Source organism: Trachemys scripta, unplaced genomic scaffold (genome assembly GCF_013100865.1).
Source record: "Trachemys scripta elegans isolate TJP31775 unplaced genomic scaffold, CAS_Tse_1.0 scaffold_28, whole genome shotgun sequence".
NCBI classification, from domain to species: Eukaryota; Metazoa; Chordata; order Testudines; family Emydidae; genus Trachemys; species Trachemys scripta.
Genome location: NW_023260513.1, coordinates 3,015,268 through 3,033,770, shown reverse-complemented (window position 1 = coordinate 3,033,770; position 18,503 = coordinate 3,015,268). Strand labels below are relative to the sequence as shown.

The 18,503-nt window shown below is 56.7% G+C and overlaps 2 protein-coding genes across 2 annotated transcripts; both read left to right on the top strand.

The window, feature by feature from the left end:
* Window positions 1–5,191: 5,191 nt before the first annotated feature.
* LOC117870399 (acetylcholinesterase-like) lies at window positions 5,192–8,836 on the top strand. Its single transcript, XM_034757533.1, is given in 3 exon segments — window positions 5,192–6,382; window positions 6,385–6,695; window positions 8,563–8,836. Coding segments are annotated over 3 exon segments (1,776 nt in total).
* A 2,656-nt stretch (window positions 8,837–11,492) lies between these two features.
* LOC117870433 (acetylcholinesterase-like) lies at window positions 11,493–16,170 on the top strand. The gene is made up of 4 exons (XM_034757583.1): window positions 11,493–11,632; window positions 13,058–14,552; window positions 15,492–15,658; window positions 16,082–16,170. Exons 2-4 carry the CDS (start codon window positions 13,066–13,068, stop codon window positions 16,144–16,146), a joined length of 1,719 nt encoding a protein of 572 aa, XP_034613474.1. The 5' UTR covers window positions 11,493–11,632; window positions 13,058–13,065; the 3' UTR covers window positions 16,147–16,170.
* The last annotated feature ends 2,333 nt before the right edge of the window (window positions 16,171–18,503 follow it).

Here is an 18,503-nt window from a genome sequence, read left to right as displayed (position 1 = left end):
CACAGATTAAGCACTTGTGGGGTCTCTCTCCTGTGTGGATTCGCTGATGTAAAATGAGGTGTGACCACCACATGAAACTTTTTCCACAGTCTAAGCACTTATGGGGTCTTCCCCCAGAGGTTCCCTGTGATTCCCCGTGCCCAGGAACTTCCTGCTGTTGATTCTCCTCCTCATTCTCACTCACTGTCCCATCACCTGCTGGGAGAGAGAGAATCCAGACAGAAGTCATTGTGGTGGGGAGAAATTAAAAGGAATAGCAGCAAGGAAAAACCCAAAAACCCTGAAGTTGCACAGATGGAGCAATTGGATTCTGTCTCCACTTCCCACCCAAAAGTTCACAGAGAAGGAAAGTTCAGAAGGAAACTCCTGCAGGTAACAGGAGAGGTGGAAAGCGATGTCAGTCATATCTGCTGATTGTAGCCGTGCCCTGTGTGAAATGAGGAAGGAACTAAGGGCACTTATTGATACCACATTTTTGGGATTCTCAGATTTGTCCTTCATTCCCCAGATGGTTTGTGTGTCAGTCCTCTCACCTGTGTGGGCGCCTCTCAGGATCTCTCTTTCCTCACAGGCCTGGAGATCAGGCACCCACGGCTCTTCCCCTCGTTCCAGCCGGGTGATCAGGTCCGGTTTGGGAAGGGGGAATCCTGTGCAGGGGGTGAAATCAGATCAGATCAGGGTGTGCGGAGGACTGAGAGAGCATCTGTCAGAAAGGACATTCTGTGAGCGGAACTTGTCCCTGTACTGTGCTGGGGAATGTGGAATCTAAGAGGATGGGAACGTGGTCACTGAGACCCCTCGGGGGAGACAGACATGTGGCGAGGTGAGGAGAATTGTGATGCACACCCAGCTCTAGTGTTAAACCCCTGCCTATTTCTAAACCCGTGGAACCCAGAGCCCTCCACATGGCTGCAGCTGTTCCCAAGTAGGAGGGAGAAGAGGGATTCTCTGAGCGATCGAGAAACAACACAGACAGGAGAATACATGGGTTCTCCACCTTGCAAACTAGGGGGATCAGGATGATTTAGTATGTGTCTTAGGTTTTGACACCCTGGTCTCATTGGAGAGTAATGAGGGAAGAACCTGACCAGTGTCAGACACACACACCCCACCCCCCACCAACTTCCAATAACCAAGGGGCCAGGAATCCCTTACCCAGCGAGGTCACCATCTCGTAGTTCTCCCGCATGACGTCCCTGTAGAGGGCTCTCTGAGTGGGGTCCAGCAGAGCCCCCTGCCCCTGGGTGAAATACACAGCCACCTCCTTGAAGGTCACCAGCATCTGAAACAACAAGAATCCCTCACTCAACACCTGCTGCCCCAGCCACAATACCACTAGTCATAGGGGAGGAGAGACAGAGAAGCAGAATCCTCCCCGCATCCTGCTCAGAGCATCCAGGAGGCTTCAGGGAGTGGGTAAAAGGTGAGAGCTCCTTGTCCCCCCTAGTATACGGAGGTGGGCAGAGTCTTTTCATTTACCACATGCCTGCCAGCCACAGGCTGATATGGGAAGCAGAGCTCTGAGCTGGGGCCAGGGAGAGGAATACCAACTGCATCCCTTCGTATTTCACAGCAGCCTGTGGCCAGTGGGGTCAGGCTCCAGCACTGGGAGTCTTGTCAGTTTTCCCAACCCTGCCCAACGGGGTGTTTCCTGGTTTAGAAATACAATACCCCTCCCCCACCACCAAAAGCTCCCTAAAAATCCCCTACCTGAGCTGGCTCCATCACAGACATTTCCCTTCCCTGTCTCAAGGGATGAACTGGAGCGAAACGTGGACGTGATTCCTCAGCCTGTTGGGGCGAGAGGGGCGATGGGGGAGGTTACAGAAGGGGCTTGAGTCCATGTCACCCCCCGATTCCCCCCAGGCTCTCTCCCTGCAGACAGATGCTAAGATTCTAGGACTCTACCATGCTGGGGAGGCTGGGGCCACATGCTCAGCAGGTGGGGGGGTTATTAGGGGTTCTCAGGGGCTGGGGTCCTGCCCCTACACTGGGTGTAGGGGGCTTGCCTTCCTCAATCCTAGGTTCACCCCCCACCAGCTGTACCACGTTCTTATCCCTGGCTCCGAGTCCCAGGCAGGGGGGCTGAAACAATCCGTACCATGGGGGGCGCTGAGAGCCATTGAACCAAACTGTAAACACTGGATAGGATGGAAACCCTTCAAGCCAGGGCGGCACTTTCCAAGGGGCGGCACTCCAGCCTCCCCCCTTTTTTTTTCCGCTTGGGGCGCAAAACGTAGGAGCTGATCCTGAACCAAGCTGTTCCCTGTCAGCTGAGGCTTTCAGGCTGTGCTGGAACTGACGCTGCAGTTCTGGCTGCAGTCACTAGATGGCGCTCATGGCAGCCGGAGTCGCACAGGCTGGACGGCAGTTCAGGCTGCCCGGCCGCTGGAGAGCCGGAGCGTCATCCCCGGAGCTGAGCCCCGCTGCGCCGCCGAGACGGGCTCAGCTCCGGGGGATGATTGTCTCAACGAGAGATCGGAAGAGCGTCGTGAGACACTATTTTTTTTTTTTTTTTTTTTTTTTTTTTTCGCCATCTAGCGCCTGCAGCCAGAACTGCAGCGTCAGTTCCAGCGCAGCCTGAAAGCCTCAGCTGACAGGGAACAGCTTGGTTCAGGGCCGGCTCCGGCTTTTTGTGCCCCAAGGAAAAAAAAGGCGGGGCGGGGCGGGGGCTGGAATGCCCCCCTTGGAAAGTGCTGCCCCAAGCACATGCTTGGAGCGCTGGTGCCTAGAGCCGGCCCTGGCTCCCGGGCCACGCCTCAGCCCAGGGTCCCTCCAGCCAGGGCTCCCACCTCCAGGACCGGCCGGGACCCGGGAGGGCAGAGCCAGGGAACCGCCCCGGCAGGGGGCTGAGGAGCTGGGGCAGGGCAGCCCCAGAGGGAGCGGAGCCCCGGAGAACGGGATGTGGCCCCGCACGGCAGCGCCCCGCCCTCTATGGCCCCACTGCTGCTGCTGCTTCTGGCCGCCCTACCGCAGTCCCCGGGCGGCTTGGGCCGCTTCGCCCAGCCCTGGCTGCGGCACTGGGGGGCGGCCGCCCTGCGGCACCTGCAGGCGGCTCCGTGTGCCCCGTAGGGCAGCCACCAGCCCGAGTTTCCCCCACTCAGAGCCTGCCCGGCCCAGCCACAAGGTGCAGGCGCTGCTCCCCCACAGCACGAACTGCAGTGGCCCAAGGGCGCTCCCGCGCATGACGCTCTGCTGCTGTCAGGGTCGGCTCTAGGCTTTTGCTGCCGGAAGCAAAAAAAAAAAAGATGGCTGGAATGCTGTCCCTGAAAATGTGCCGCCCCAAGCACGTGCTTGGTTTGCTGGTGCCTAGAGCCGGCCTTGCACGTCAGACTCTGAGTGTCCGTGTATAGCCACAGCCCTGGTCCAGCAACTCTGACCCCAGCAGCCTGTCCGCAAACACCAGCCACTCTCTAGCTTCCACCAGCCTTGGTTACCACTTGCAGAGTGACTCCTAGGCTTTCGTGGGCTACAGCCTACTTCATTAAAAGGTGGGAGTTGTCCTACCAACTAGATCTTACAACTAGGTACAATCAACTTAGGCTTGAATAGAGAGTGGGAATGGCTGAGCCATTACAAACATTGAATCTATTTCACCATGTTAAGTATTCTCACACCTCTTGTCCAACTGTCTGTAATGGGCTATCTTGAGTTTTTTCTCTTACTTAATTAGCCTCTTATTTTTTCTCTCACTTAATTAGCCTCTTAGAGTTGGTAGGACAACTCCCATCTTTTCATGCTCTCAGTATGTATATATATATCTCCTCACTATATGTTCCATTCTATGTATTGGATGAAGTAGGTTGTAGTCCACGAAAGCTTATGCTCAAATAAATTTGTTAGTCTCTAAGGTGCCACAAGTACTCCTGTTCTTTTTTCTAAACTCAACAAACTAGCCTTGGGTCAAGGTGAAGTCCCTATATTCAGTATATTGCTGGCCAGACTCTCAGGCCAGGATCTGTTCCCAAAGCCCGACAGCTGTTTCTTTTGTCTTCTTAGATGAAAAGAGAGAGATGGGTAGGGAGAGATAGCATTGGGAGTGGTTTTGCCCCTCGCTTTTATAGTTCAGTCACCCTCTGAAATGTATTTTTCTGAGCGTAACTCCTAGATAAAGTTCTCTCCAACTGAGAGCAAGGAGGCATGGAGTCTGAGGGTAGGGGAAGGAGGTTTCCTGCTGTTGCCTGCTAAGATTAGATCTGTTTGTTCCTACCACACACACACACACACCACTTCCTTACCAAAGAATGGCCACTTGACAGGTGATGGCCCATCAGCTTTGATGACACCTGGCTGGGGTGTCACCTTGTCCTTTGTCCTTGAGAAACAGGTTTACCCCCTCCCCAGACTTGTCTGAAAAACACCGGATTTCAGCTTATGTTCATAACTTTACACCGAATGTCGCTACACACATTTCACCATGACGTTATTGACCAGCGAGTTATTCCTTTTCAAATGATACCTCACACGGCATATTTTGCACCAAGGTTATTGCAATAGCGTGAAGGGAGTGAATGCAGGGGTGTATTCCGTCACACCTTCGGAGTTAAATCCCCTCTCGGGGACTGAATCGCCAGGGCTCCCTCTGAACACCAGCCACTGATGGTGGCCCAGCTTGGGCCACACTCAACTTGTGGCTCACTCCACTAACTCCAAGAACTGCCATGCTAGCAGCCAGTAGGTCCTTTAATTTCAGCCTGCTGGGTCTTGACTGGCCCTTGCTGATTCCCAGCCCTTCTAGCAGCTGGAGGACCAGCTATCACTGGGTGTCCCAAATGGCTGCCAGCTGGGAGGTCTAATATTCTGGCTCCCAGCCCATCTCTGCCTTGCTCTTACACATCCACGCACCAGCCAGGGGTTCTGACCTGCCAACAGTTGTTATGCTTCTTCCTGCTCTGTTTCTGTGGTTTGCTTCTTTGTGCCCAGCTGGCGTTAACAGCTCCCTCTTGACCCTCTGCTTCATCCTGCTATTTGAACAGCTTAAGGGTTTTACACAAACCAATTATTGGACGTGCAAACGGTCGCAGCAAAGTCAAAAGTGCAATTATCAAAATTGCATGCAAAAGCAAAAATTCCCGTCTATTTTCGTATACTGTTATATATATAATATTAATGCTGCTCGCATTATTGAGTATACATTTGACTAACACAATTCATTACACAGTTCTCCAACACATCCCTTCCAGATGCTGCCATGATGGGACTTCTCCACGTGGTCCCCTCCCTGCTCCTCCTCTCCCTGCCAGGCCCCAGCTCTGGCTCCAATGACAATGGCACCGTGGTGCTCACCACCAGCGGCCCCATCCGGGACAAGCACCTCTCGGCCGGCTCCAGCACAGTGACAGCCTTCCTGGGCATCCCCTACGCCGAGCCCCCCATGGGGGCCTTGCGCTTCCAGAAGCCACTTCCCCACCAGCCCTGGAGCCACGTCCTGGAGGCCACCGGCTTCGGCAACGCCTGCCACCAGCCTCCGCTTACTGGTTACCCTGATGCCGAAATTTTCTTCGTCAATACGCCGCAGTCTGAGGACTGCCTCTTCCTCAACATCTGGGTGCCCCATCCACGGCCTCCCGTGCTGGCCCCCATCCTCGTCTGGATCCACGGCGGGGGGTTTTATATGGGTGCAACCTCTGTGGAGCTCCACAGTGGCCGCTTCTTAGCCGCCACTGAGAACGTGATCGTGGCCTCCATGAACTATCAGCTGGGGGCACTGGGCTTCCTGTCTCTGCCCCCGGCCGCCCCGGGGAATGCCGGCCTGTGGGACCATCGCCTGGCGCTGCGCTGGCTGCGGGACAACGCAGCCGCCTTCGGTGGGGACCCGGCCCGTTTGATGCTCTTTGGCCAGAGCGCTGGGGCTGTGGCGGTCGGCCTCCACCTCCTCTCCCCAGGGAGCCGGCCCCTCTTCACCCGCATCACGATGCAGAGCGGAGCCCCGACAGTACCATGGGCTTGGATTTCACCCATGAAGGCCAAGGAGAGAGGCCGGAGGCTGGGCCAGCTGCTGGGCTGCACCGATAGCGATGACACGGCCCTGGTGGGCTGCCTGCAGGGGAAGGAACCCGGGGAGTTCCCCAAACACAAGTTCTCTGTTTTGCAGTACCCGGATCTGTTGGGGATATCCTTTGCGCCAACACCAGATGGGGATTTCCTCCCTGATACACCACCAAGGCTACTCCAGGCCCAGCATGACCAGCCTATAATACCCATCCTGACCGGCATCACTGCCAACGAAGGCTCCTACTTGCTAAGTGGCAGTGTCCCCAGCGTCAAACTGGAGAACGCCAGCTCCATCGGGTGGCATGAGCTGCTGAAGCTGGTGAGGCTCATAGCACCAGAGGCACCAGAAAAGGCCATCCAGGCCATGGCACAGCAGTACAGCCAGGAGGGGAGAAGCAGGGGGAGGCACAGTACCGATGGGCCATGGAACAAATCATTGGTGACTACGCCATTGTGTGCCCGGTAGCCGAGGTGGCTGGGCGAGAGGCGGAGGCTGGCAATCCCGTGTATGCCTACGACTTCACCCACCGCAGCAGTGGCTTGTCTTCACCTGAGTGGACGGGGGTACCACACAGCTCTGATCTGCTCTTCATGTTTGAGACCCTTGCATCCGTGAGAGGCACCAACTACACGCACACGGAGGCCGAGGCGGGGCTGAGCCGCAGGGTGATGCGGTACTGGGCGGAATTCGCCAGAAGCGGGTAAGGGAATCCCCCACAATCCTCTTGTGCCCCTGAGCCAGACCATGAGAGCAGCTGTAACTCTTTGGCCAGGTGAACACAACATCCAGGAACACCCGGCTCAATGCCATGCAAGAAGGCGTCCCTGTGAAAAATAGTTAATCTATTTGGTTGAAGCCCCTGACCTGGAGCTGAACTTACTTTGGGGATGTAAAATCTGAGACCCCTGATTCCTGGTTAGGGATAATTCCCTCCTTCCCTCATCAGGATGTCAGTGATCCCATAAACACACGCATTCTCATTAAAGGAAACATGGTTTTTAGCTAGTAGCCAATGATCTCAGAATTCTGCCTGCCCTTTCCCAGCTGTTCCACACAAACTCAGGGGATGCCTATGCTACGAAGACCGTATGGTCATGGCTACAGCACCATAGCTAGACCGGAGTCACCCCATAGTGTAGACACGGCCTACCTTGAGAGAAGGGGATTTTCCACCGGTGTATGAACACTGCCTCCCCAAACCACAATCGCTGCCTTCCCAGCACCAGCCTTCATAGGCACCGACTCTGTGGAGCACCCACGGGGAAAAATTAGTGAGTTCTCTGCACCCACTGGCAGCCAAGCTCCCCTCACTCCCCGCCCCAGCACCGCCTCTTCCCCTGAGCGCGCCGGGTCCCCGCTCCTCTGCCTACCTCCCAGAGCTTCCCACCCGGCCACTGCCAAACAGCTATTTGCAGTCTCCAGGAGGGAGGGGGCAGAGCGGGAAGGTGGCACGCTTACGGGAGGAGGCGGGGAAGAGGCAGGGCCGGGGTGGCGATTCGGGGAAGGAGTCGGAATAGGGCCAGGGAGGGGGTGGAGTTGGGGTGGGGTCTTTGGGGAAGGGGTTGGAATGGGGGCAGGGGTGGGGCCTCATGGAAGGGGTGGAGTGGGGGTGGGGCTAGGGGCCAGCGGGGGATTGAGCACCCACAGAAAAGAGGGAAGGTGGACGCCTATGCCCTCCTTCCACCAACATAACTGCAGCTACACTGGGAGTTGGGTCGGCACAGCTTCCTCAGTCCGCTCTGGCAGCCTAGCTTTTAGGGCTTAGATATCGGAAAACAGTGGCCATCATTCATGGGTGGCACGTGAACCGCCAGCTGGGGGAGGCTAGCCCCCAGCCCCGCCCCTTCCACCCGAGGCCCTGCCCCTTCTGCACCCCCCACCAATGCCCAGAGCTCTCCCCACCGCAGCTGCTGGCCCCCGCCCCAGGCTAGTGCCCCCAAGGCCTGGAGCACCCTCAACCCCAGGGCGACGGGAGAGCAGGTGGCATGGCCTGAGCCGAAGCCACCCCACAGGGAGACTGGAGCCATGCCGAGTGGGAAGCGGGGGCGGGGGGGAAAGACTGGGGGCAGGGCATGGGCGGGGCCACGCCTGGCTGTTTGCGGAGGCTCAGCCTCCCGCAGCCTATGATACCCGCCGCCCATGCCATCATTCCTAGGAGCAGTCTCACTTTATGCAAGGGCTGTAGGCCAATGGCAGCCATCATAACTTAGGGCAGCCTGTGGCTTCAAACTTGAGAACAACTGGAGATAGCAGCCATCTTTATAAAGGGCAACCTGTGGCGTTACCCCATGTGAGGAGAATTAGAGGCAGCCACCATCTTAACTGAGGGCAGCCTGCGGCTTCACTCTGATTGGGAACAACAAGGGATGGTAGCCATTTTGGAAAAGGGCTAGACTTTGCAAGTTTAATGACCCCTTGGTCTGGGATGTCAGACTCCAGCAGAGCATGTTCCCATCCCTGCCCAGGCCTGGCTCTGGGTGGGGAGTGTGATCTCTGGGCTTCATCAACTGTCTGTTGAAATCCCAGAGCATCATTCACCTCCCCGTGTGTGGCGTGTTTCCCCCCAGGAATCCCATAGGGGCAGGGAACAGCAGGGACCAGTGGCCTCGCTATGACCCCAGGGAGCAGAACTTCTTCCGCATCGGCATGGAGCCGCCCCAGGGCAAGGGGCGATCCCCTGCCCGGCACTGCAGGTTCTTGGCATGGCTGACCAGAGCGCAGCAGAACGCCACAGGTGAGCAGCAGTGGGGTGAGAGGACAGCAACTCTAGAGGGGAAAGGCCGCATGCCCCCCCACGAGCCAGCCAGTCCCCACTCCACACTGGACCTGGATCAGAGCTAGCGCCCCCAAAGGGGAAGGGCCTCATATCCGATTCCCCTCACCCCATGGGAACATGGGATGTTACAATTACACCTCCACAGCATGTCTTCCGAAGAGTCAAAACTTGCTTGCACACTAAAGAACTTTGGAAGACTATGTACCAGCGCCACCTAGTGGTGCTTCCTCTTTGTCCTTTTTCTTCTCTTTATATCCCCCCAAAAGCATGATTTTGTCCCCAGCGTGAGGATGCCCCCCCCTTTTCCTGCCCCATGGTTCATTCGCTGGTGTCTTTTCTCCTGTGTTAACTTCACATCCTCATATGGATGCCGTATGTAAATGGAACTTCATTTACACGAGCACCGAGGTAGACAGGCGAATAAGCCATCCTTTGTCCGACAGAACTCTGCTTTTCCCTTGGTCTCTAAAACATATTTTCAGTACTTAAGCACAGCTCCTTAAACATCCCCCGTACGTACATCTCACAATGATTACGGGGCTCGGTACAACAGAAGCTTCACATGACGGAGTTTATGGATAAATACCGTGAAAGCGGGGTGTTAGGTGTAGTGAGTTTGTCAGGCCTCTCAGAAGTGGCTGTTACAGACCAGTAAAACCTTTGCCAGCTGAGACCAGCTCTGTGTCAGCATGGCAGGATGGATCCAAAGACAGAGGGGGATGGGGGCTGGTGGCCAGTAAGGGCAAGGAAGTGATAGAAGGCGTTGAAAGAATGAAACGCAGCTGGGTTCTGGGGAGGGGCGCAGCTGCTGTGTAACAAGGGAGTGAAGGAGAAACCGGTAGACACTGAGAAACCTATGTGCCACAGGCCTCTTATGGGAGGCAGAACAGAATCTTGCATGTTGGACCCTGGGGTCACAGATGCTGGGAAACACGGGAACTCCAGCAGCACAGTGTAGCATTGCAGTCGGAAAGGACTGTGAGGGGAGAGCGCCCCCTACTGAGCGCCCAACCTGCTCCCTGCAGCACAGCGCCCCCTAGTGCCACACTAGGGCAGCACTGACTGCCAGGGGACAGCACCCCCTACTGAGCCCCCGCCTTCCAGCACCTAGGTTTCGGCTGCAGGTTTCCCACCCCACTTTCAACCACACCAAACCCTGCTCAGGTTGAGTTTATCCCCACTGCTGTTAACCCCACTCGCTATGTATCCCGCAGGAGCAGACCCAGGATGTGTGGGGCCCAGGAAGTGACACATGAGGAGCTGAGCAATTACAATTCCCCTGCCGGGGCGGGACCCGACCCTCCGTGCAGATGACAGCATCCAGTTCCTGTTAGCGCCTGCAGCAGCTGCTGATTTATTAATCGCACTGATAAACCTCTCAGTCGTCGCCGGACTAAACCGCCCCCTGTAGCCTCCCCGTGCATTAAAGCATATTCAGTCTACAGACACTACCCCGGAGTGCGAGATTGGTTAGCTGCTCCTAAGCAGTGGGGAGGGAGCGAGAGAGCGTGTGTGTGTGTGTGTGTTTGGGGCAGGGAGCTCCGTGTCCAGATAACGGGGGGCACAGATTACATGGGGAGGTGAATGATGCTCTGGGATTTCAACAGACAGTTGATGAAGCCCAGAGATCACACTCCCCACCCAGAGCCAGAAATGGAACCCAGGAATCCTGGCTCCCAGCCTGCCCTGCTCTAATCACCAGATCCCACTCCCCTCCCAAAGCTGGGAATAGAACCCAGGAGTCCTGGGTCTCAGCCCTCTGCTTTAACCCCTAGACCCCACTCCTGTCTATGCTGGTGCTCAGTGGACTGTGAAGAAGAGCCGTACACACTCAGGGATCTCAAAAATCAGTGCTTTATTGATGACAAGTTGCAGGCCATTATACAATACAAGCCACAGAGACAGTTCCTACCTGGCCAGTTGTCACCCCACACACGCCAGGGAGGTGGTGGAGGTTTCTTTGTATCCCAATATACAAAGACAGGGGCAGGGGGACAACCTAGCCTAGATCAGAACGAGAATCCCCTGGAGGGGAAAGGCCTCATGTCCCATTCCCCACCCCCCAGGGTCTGGATTCTATATTTGCCGTTGCTCCCATGAGATGCATTTCCAAGCAGGGTTTGAAGCACCAAACCTGGCTCTCCAGTGCAGACATCAACTCACACGTGCACTAGTTACACACAGCTTGGCTGAAACCTTTCAAGCCCTAACCCTCTGCCCCATCCTTCCCCCCAGCCGCTGGAGCAGGAAGTCAATCCTTCACCTCAGCTGGCGGTGGGGCAGCTGCTCTGCCATGTACTGCCTGGGGCAGAAAATATATTTCCCCAAGGTCTTTCCAATGAGGCTTGCCCCCTCTCCAGCATCAATGAACCCCCGACGCTTCCCTCACCCCCAGTAAGACATGGGAGATGAACTCTGCCTTCTCAGCTCCTATGCAATCCCCTGACTCCTAAACCATTAGGTTACCTTCCCGTGGGCTGCTGTGCCCCACCCCAGAGGTCGCTGCATCTCGGCGCTGAGGGAGCGATGCCAGTGCGGCGCTGCTGGATGGATGTTATCCGCTGCCCCACCCCAGAGGTGGCTGCATTTCAGCCAGGGGAGCCTTTCCGCTGCGTATCGAAGCCTTTGGCCCCTGCCCTGGATTCCCTCCAGCCGGCCCATGCCCCCCTCCCCCAGCCCATGCCCCCCTCCCCCATGCATGTGCTGAGCTCAGCAAGGTCACTGCTCTCAGGATCAATAAACCACGGGGGCTGTTAGTCTCAGGGTTGGAGCCATCCAGTCAGATCCATCGTCCCCCGTTTGCTGAACCGTGAGCCGCAGTGAGAGCCACAAAGCTGCAACTGCACTGGGGAGACGGACAGGTAAGTCTGTGCTGCCGCTGGCCCCCCAGCTCCGAGAGGAGGAGAGAGGGGTCAAGGGAGGGAACGATGCGGGGTCAAGGGCTGGATATTGGATCTGCCCTGCGAATTACCCATCCAATACACCAGTTCTCAGACCCCACACCAAGAGCTGGGGATAGAACCCAGGAGTCCTGGCTCCCAGCCCCCCCTGCTCCAACCCTCTAGACCCCACTGCCTGCTCAATGGACAGCAAGTAAGAACCGTATTCTCCAGGGTGCCCAAGAAAATCGGTGGTTTCTTGATGACAGTTGCAGGCCCTTATACAATACAAAGCACAGGGACACGTTCCTTCCCCGGCCAGCTGGCAGTGCACATGACAGTCACCCCACACACATAGGGGGAAGGGGGGAGTCTTCTTTCTACCCCAATATACAGAGACAGGGGCAGGGGGATCTGGGCCTGGATCAGAGCCAGCATCCCCTGGAGGGGAAAGGCCCCATGTCCCCTTCACCAGACTGGGGGCAGACCGCAACCAGTGCCCCCATGGAGAGGAGAGACTCTGTGTCCCATTCCCTGCCCCCCAACCCAGCGACTCCCCAACCTTGGGCCTGGATTCTATATTTCCCGTTGCTCCCACAAGATGCATTTCCAACGGGGGTTTGATGCTCCAAACCCGCCTCTCCAGTTCTGACTCCCAGCCCCCCTGCTCTAACCCACTAGGCCCCACTCCCGTGCCAGAGTTGGGGCTAGAACCCAGGATTCCTGACCCCCCCAACTCACTAGATCCTGTGCCCGTCCACACAGACCCTGCAGCTTCCTGCCCAGGTCTGGATCACCTGTTTGTCGCTGTCCCCCCATTCCCTCTACTTTGTCTGGTTTCTCTGCTCTCTGCTGCCTTGGTATCTCGGGTCCCACAGCTGCTGGGCTCAGGGGTACAATTCGTGAAGCCACTGTGTGAGATGACCATGCCCCGGACTCCTGGGTTCTATCCCCAGCTCTGGAAGGGGAGTGGGGTCTCATGGGTTAGAGCAGAGGGGGCTGGAGTCAGGACTCCTGGGTTCTATCCCCACCTCTGGGAGGGGAGGGGCATCTAGTCGTTAGAAGTGGGGGAGCTGGGAGCCAGGACTCCGGGGTTCTACCAGTAGGGGGAGGGGGAATGCGACGGTTGCCCTCCCGTCCTGACTCGTTCTCCCAAGGCAGGAAGGGCGCTCTCACCCGCAGTGGGGTGAAGGACGTACCAGGGTGAGCTCAGCAAAAGACTCAGCACGCTAGGGCGAATGACCGGTGGGGCTGTATTTGCTAAAGGGGAACAAGGACAGCAAAGGAAACTATCTGCCCCCATCGGTTGGTGGAGGGCTTGGATCAGATCAGGACTGGCAATGGTTGAAGGGGAAAGGCCCTATGGCTCTTCCCCTGTAACTCCCTCTGGGGGGGTTTCCCTTCCAGCTGCCGCGATGCTGGGACTCCTCCCCTGCCTGCTCCTCCTCTCCCTGCCGGGCTCCAGCTCCGGCTCCGATGACGACGGCACCGTGGTGCTCACCACCAGCGGCCCCATCCAAGGCAAGCGCCTCCTGGCCGGCTCCGGCACAGTGACGGCCTTCCTGGGCATCCCCTACGCCGAGCCTCCCGTGGGGGCCTTGCGCTTCCAGAAACCGCTTCCCCACCAGCCCTGGAGCCACGTCCTGGAGGCCACCGGCTTCGGCAATGCCTGCCACCAGCCTTTGCTTACTGGTCACCCTGAGGCTAATGTCTGGACACCGAAAAGACCGCAGTCCGAGGACTGCCTCTTCCTCAACGTCTGGGTGCCCCATCCCCAGCCAAACGGGACGGCCCCCGTCCTCATCTGGATCCATGGAGGGGCGTTCTTCACAGGGGCAGCCTCCCTCGACATCTATGACGGGCGCTTCTTAGCCGCCACTGAGAACGTGATCGTGGCCTCCATGAACTACCGGCTGGGGGCGCTGGGCTTCCTGTCTCTGCCCCCAGCCACCCCAGGGAATGCCGGCCTGTGGGACCAGCGCCTGGCGCTGCGCTGGCTGCGGGACAACGCGGCTGCCTTCGGTGGAGACCCGGCTCGTTTCCTGCTCTTCGGCCAGAGCGCCGGCGGTTCCTCAGTCAGCTTCCACCTCCTCTCTGCGGGGAGCCGGGCCCTCTTCACCCGTGCCGCCCTGCAGAGCGGAGCCGCCACCGCACCGTGGGCTTGGATTTCCCTCGAGGAAGCCAAGGAGAGAGGCCGGAGGCTGGGCCAGCTGCTGGGCTGCACCGATAGCGATGACACGGCCCTGGTGGGCTGCCTGCAGGGGAAGGAACCCGGGGAGTTCCATAAACACGAGTTCTCCGTCTTGCGCCACAAGGACCTGCTGGGGCTGCCCTTTGTGCCGACACCAGATGGGGATTTTCTCCCTGACACACCACCAAGGCTGCTGAGGGCCGGGCACGGCCAGCCTATGCCCATCCTGGCTGGGTTCACCTCCAACGAAGGCGCCTATATGTTAAAATTCAGTCCTCTTGACTTCAGCCTGGAGAACACCAGCCACATCGGCTGGGAAGAGCTGCTGCAGGTGGTGAGGCTGGGAATGCCAGGGGCCCCAGAAGAGGCCGTGCAGATCGTGGCACGGCGGTACAGCCAGGAGAGGCAGGATGAGGCACGGTATTTATGGGCCATGGACCAAACCACCGGTGACCGCCTCTTTGTGTGCCCGGTAGCCGAGGTAGCTGGGCGAGAGGCGGAGGCCGGCAGTCCTGTGTACACCTACTACTTCACTCACCGCATTCCTGGCTTGTCTTTACCTGAGTGGATGGGGGTGCCACATGGCTCCGAGGTGCCCTACCTCTTCGGGACCCTAGCGTTCATATGGGGTGCCAACTACACTCTCACGGAGGCCGAGACCGGGCTGAGATGCAGGGTGATGCGGTACTGGGCAGAGTTTGCCAGGAGCGGGTAAGTGAATCTCCCAGAATCCTCTCATGCCCCTGAGTCCTAACAGCCCAAAACGCAGCCCCAGTGATCAAACCAGCACAGCGAGTGTCCCCCTTGAGCCAGTTGTCCACAACGTGGTCTGGCAGCCAAGTCTCAGAAGAGTTCCTTCTTAAATATAGGTCACAATATGTCCAACTTATACCCCTGGCTGGAGGGAGAGCTAAATTTTTATGAGAGGGGCAAAATTTTAAACATGATGATTCATAGTTAGTAACAGTCCTCTTCCTCTTTCACATGGATATTTTGAAAACACAACAACACGAACACGAACACGCTCCTGCAGGAAAACAAGTAGCTTGGATAACAGCCCCTGGCTGGCTCCTCTTTCCCAGGCCAGCCCTGACCAAAACAAAGCTACAAACCCAGAAAACCCTGATAGTATCACCACCACCACCTGTGGCTTCAATCCCATTGAGAACATTAGAAGGAAGTGGCCATTTTTAGTTAGGGAAACACATGGCTTTCTCTTGTTTGGAAGAACAAGAGACAATGGACATCTTAACTGAGGGCAAACTCTGGCTTCAGCCTCCTTCCCACCCAGGTCTGTGGCCCCATGTTTCCCCACCACCACAGTGTATTTCCCTCTCCCGCTATGTTGCTCTGTTCCCCACGCTGCCTATTCTATGTCTCAGAGCACAAAAGGAAAGCCATCTTCACTGAGGGCAGCATATGGCTTCAGTCTCATGGAGAACAATGGCACCCTGAGTATTAGTCCTTTTGAGAAGAACAGGGGGTGGCAGCCATCTTAACTGAGGGTGGCCATTTTGGAAAGGAGCCAGATTTTGCAGATTGACTCCCAATGACTCCTGCATCTGGGTGTCAGACTCCCGTTGGAGCACATTCCCATCCCCCACCAGGTCCAGTTCTAACTTCCACGGGACGTGTTCAATTTCCCCCCAGGAACCCCACAGGGTTAGAGGGCAGCAAGGAGCAGTGGCCCCTCTACAACTCCAAGGAGCAGAACTTCGTCCGCATCAACACAGAGCCGCCCCAGGCCAAGGGGACATCTCCCACCCAGCACTGCGGCTTCTTGGCATCGCTGCTCAAAGAGACGCCGAGCCCCACAGGTGAGCATCAGTAGGGTAAGAGGATTGCAGCGCTGGAGGGGAAAGGCCTCGTATCACATTCCCCGTCCCCCTGAAGCAGCCAGTGCCCCCATCCTGGGTCCAGATTGGAGCTGGCACATCCTATAGGAAAAATTCCCTCTGTGCCATTCCCTGCCCTCCTGAGCCAGCCAGTCCCCTAGATCTGAGGATGGATTACAGCTGGCATCCCCTAGAGGGGAAACACCTTGTGTCCCATTTGCCACTTTTCATGTGAACATGGGATGATCCTCGCGCCTCCTAGAAGGGAAGACACCTGTGGGGAGCTCTCCCATCCCCTGAGGTCCCCAGAACCCACGTGCTGTGGGGCAGCCCCAAACTCAAGCCCAGTTTGTGGTTGTTTGGGCCTTTTCAGTGGCAGAATGACATCTACGTTTCTTCCCCCAGCTGAGACCCACAGAACTGCTGACCCCTCAAGGAAGAAGGAACATGAGGAAGAGAAGGAGAACTGAGCCCCATAGAGGAAGCCAGCATCAAATCCCAGACGCCTACCACCAGCTGAGCAAAGGGAGTAATTCCCCCAGCTGGGAGTCAGTAGACGGCTGCTGTAGTAATTAATCTGGCCACTAGATGGGGATATCATCCTATTCACTTAGCATTGACGACCTTTCCAGGCATGTTTCCTAGCAGTATGTCATTCAGCCATTGGATGTCGCTGTGTGCAGCATATTGCTCCAGCCAATGTGGTGTCCCTGGTAAACAAGGAAGACCACTCTAGACCGAGAGCTGTGTAGAAGCCTGTTTGGGTCAGTAGCTGCTTTCTTTAATAAACGCCTTCTGTTGTTATTATTATTTATTATGTGCGTCACCAAATGAGATAAAAGAACCCAGGAGTCCTGACTCCCACCCCCTTCCAACCCAGTAGGCCCCACTCTTGTCCCCAAGCCATGGATTGAACCCAGGAGTCCTGACTTCCAGCCCCCTCCAACTCAGTAGGCCTCACTCTCATCCCCAAGCCATGGATTGAACCCAGGAGTCCTGACTTCCAGCCCCCTCCAACTCAGTGGGCCCCACTCTCGTCCCCAAGCCATGGATTGAACCCAGGAGTCCTGGCTCCCAGCCCCCCACATCATTATACATTGCGAAGTGACACCACTTTTCCCCATCTGAGGTTCTGTCAGTTTGACTGGGTTACCCCAGACGTCTCCATGGCCGAGCAGAGATCTGGTGGGTTGCGGACCTGGTGGGTTGCGTGCCAGGGAAGTGCCTGTGCGTGACTGAGAGGACCCGAGGCTGTGATTCATCCTCTTTCAGCGGCACCGCGGGTTGCTCACCCCAGGTTGACAAGCCCCTGCTAAAAGCTGCCTGCGTTAAGCATGTAACCCCTAGCATGGCAGGCGGAGACCGGCGATCCCCATCCACACCTCTGAGTCCTCCAAGAAGAGCTTCCCCTCCACCAGAGATACTAATTGACACAGTCATTTCCAGGGCAGCTGTATGCGTGCATCTGAGTCGGCACATTAGAAGGACACAGACACAACACCAGGGGACTGATTTCAGCATCTTCAACACTCACTTGTCCTCCCCACAGGAAAGGGGGCTGGGAGTGAAAACTCCTGGGTCCTATTGTTGACTCTCAAAGGGGAGTGGTGGAGCTGGGAATCAGGACTTCTGGGTTCTTTTCCCAGCTCTCAGTTAGTCTCTAAGGTGCCACAAGTACTCCTGTTCTTCTTTTTCCCAGCTCTGGAAGGGGAGTGGGGTCTAGGGGGTTAGAGCCAGGGGGGAGAGGCTGGGAGTTAGGACTGCTGGGAACTATCCCAGCTCTGGGAGAGGAGTGGGGTCTAGTGGTAAGATCAAGGGGGGTCCGGGAGCCAGGACTCCTGGGTTTCTATCCCCAGCTCTGAGAGAGGAGTGGGGTCTAGTGGTAAGAGCAGGGGGCTGGGAGTCAGACCCTTGGCATGCTGGGCTTCTCTGAGCCAGGGCAGGGAGTACAGAGGTCTTAGATGGGAAAGACACACACTCCTGACTGATCACAGGGGGGCTGGGGACTGGCATTATCCTTCTGTGCCGTGGCCAGCCATGCAGGGAGCATCGCCCGGGGGGCGCTGGTTGGAGGGACAGGGCAGAGCCATTTCATAGGAGCTGCCCACACAGAGAACAATCACTGCTGGGCACGGATCAGTCTCCACAGCTAGATTCAGTGGGGACCTGGAAACCCAGACTCCTGGGTTCTCTCCCTAGCTCTGGAGGGGGAGTGAGTCTAGCGGATAGGACCAGGGATGGATCTGGTGTATTCAGGGTCTTTATTTTACATTTTATCTCCAGGCCCCAGGGTCAGCACTGCCAGCGAAGGGAGAGCGCCCCCTACTGAGCCCCCACCCCAATCCCTGTAACACAGCGCCCCCTAGCGCCACCCCAGAGTTGCCACGGACTCAGTAGCAGGTAAATATGAGGGAGGCAGTGTCCTAATTCCCTCAGGAACAGATCAAGCCGAACCCATTAACTGTGAGAACAAAGTGTCCTTATTTAAGCCAGTTCGTCAGGATCCATCCCACCTCTGCACGGGGTATTTATAGCTTCATAGATTCATGTATTCCCAGGCCAGAAAGAGGCATTGTGATCATCCAGTCTGACCCCCTGTGTAACACAAGGCAGAGAACTGCCCCCCACAGCAGATCTCAGAGGGTGAGGTTACATATCGGAAACATATTTCATGGCTGATGCAATTTTGTTTACAAACGAGGATAAAAGTCTTGCCAAAAACCAATGGTAGGCCTAGGACTAGAACCCAGAATCCTGATTCCGCGTGTCCCCTGCTCTAACCACTACATCCCACTCCCCTCCCAAAGCCGGGAGAATAGAACCCAGG

What these genes read in the sequence shown, in the direction of transcription:
- LOC117870433 (XM_034757583.1), top strand. Translation starts at nt 13,066, where the DNA reads ATGCTGGGACTCCTCCCCTGCCTGCTCCTCCTCTCCCTGCCGGGCTCC. An exon ending in GCAGAGTTTGCCAGGAGCGG is followed by an intron (nt 14,553 to 15,491) that starts GTAAGTGAATCT and finishes ATTTCCCCCCAG; the next exon opens with GAACCCCACAGGGTTAGAGG. An exon ending in AGAGACGCCGAGCCCCACAG is followed by an intron (nt 15,659 to 16,081) that starts GTGAGCATCAGT and finishes TTCTTCCCCCAG; the next exon opens with CTGAGACCCACAGAACTGCT.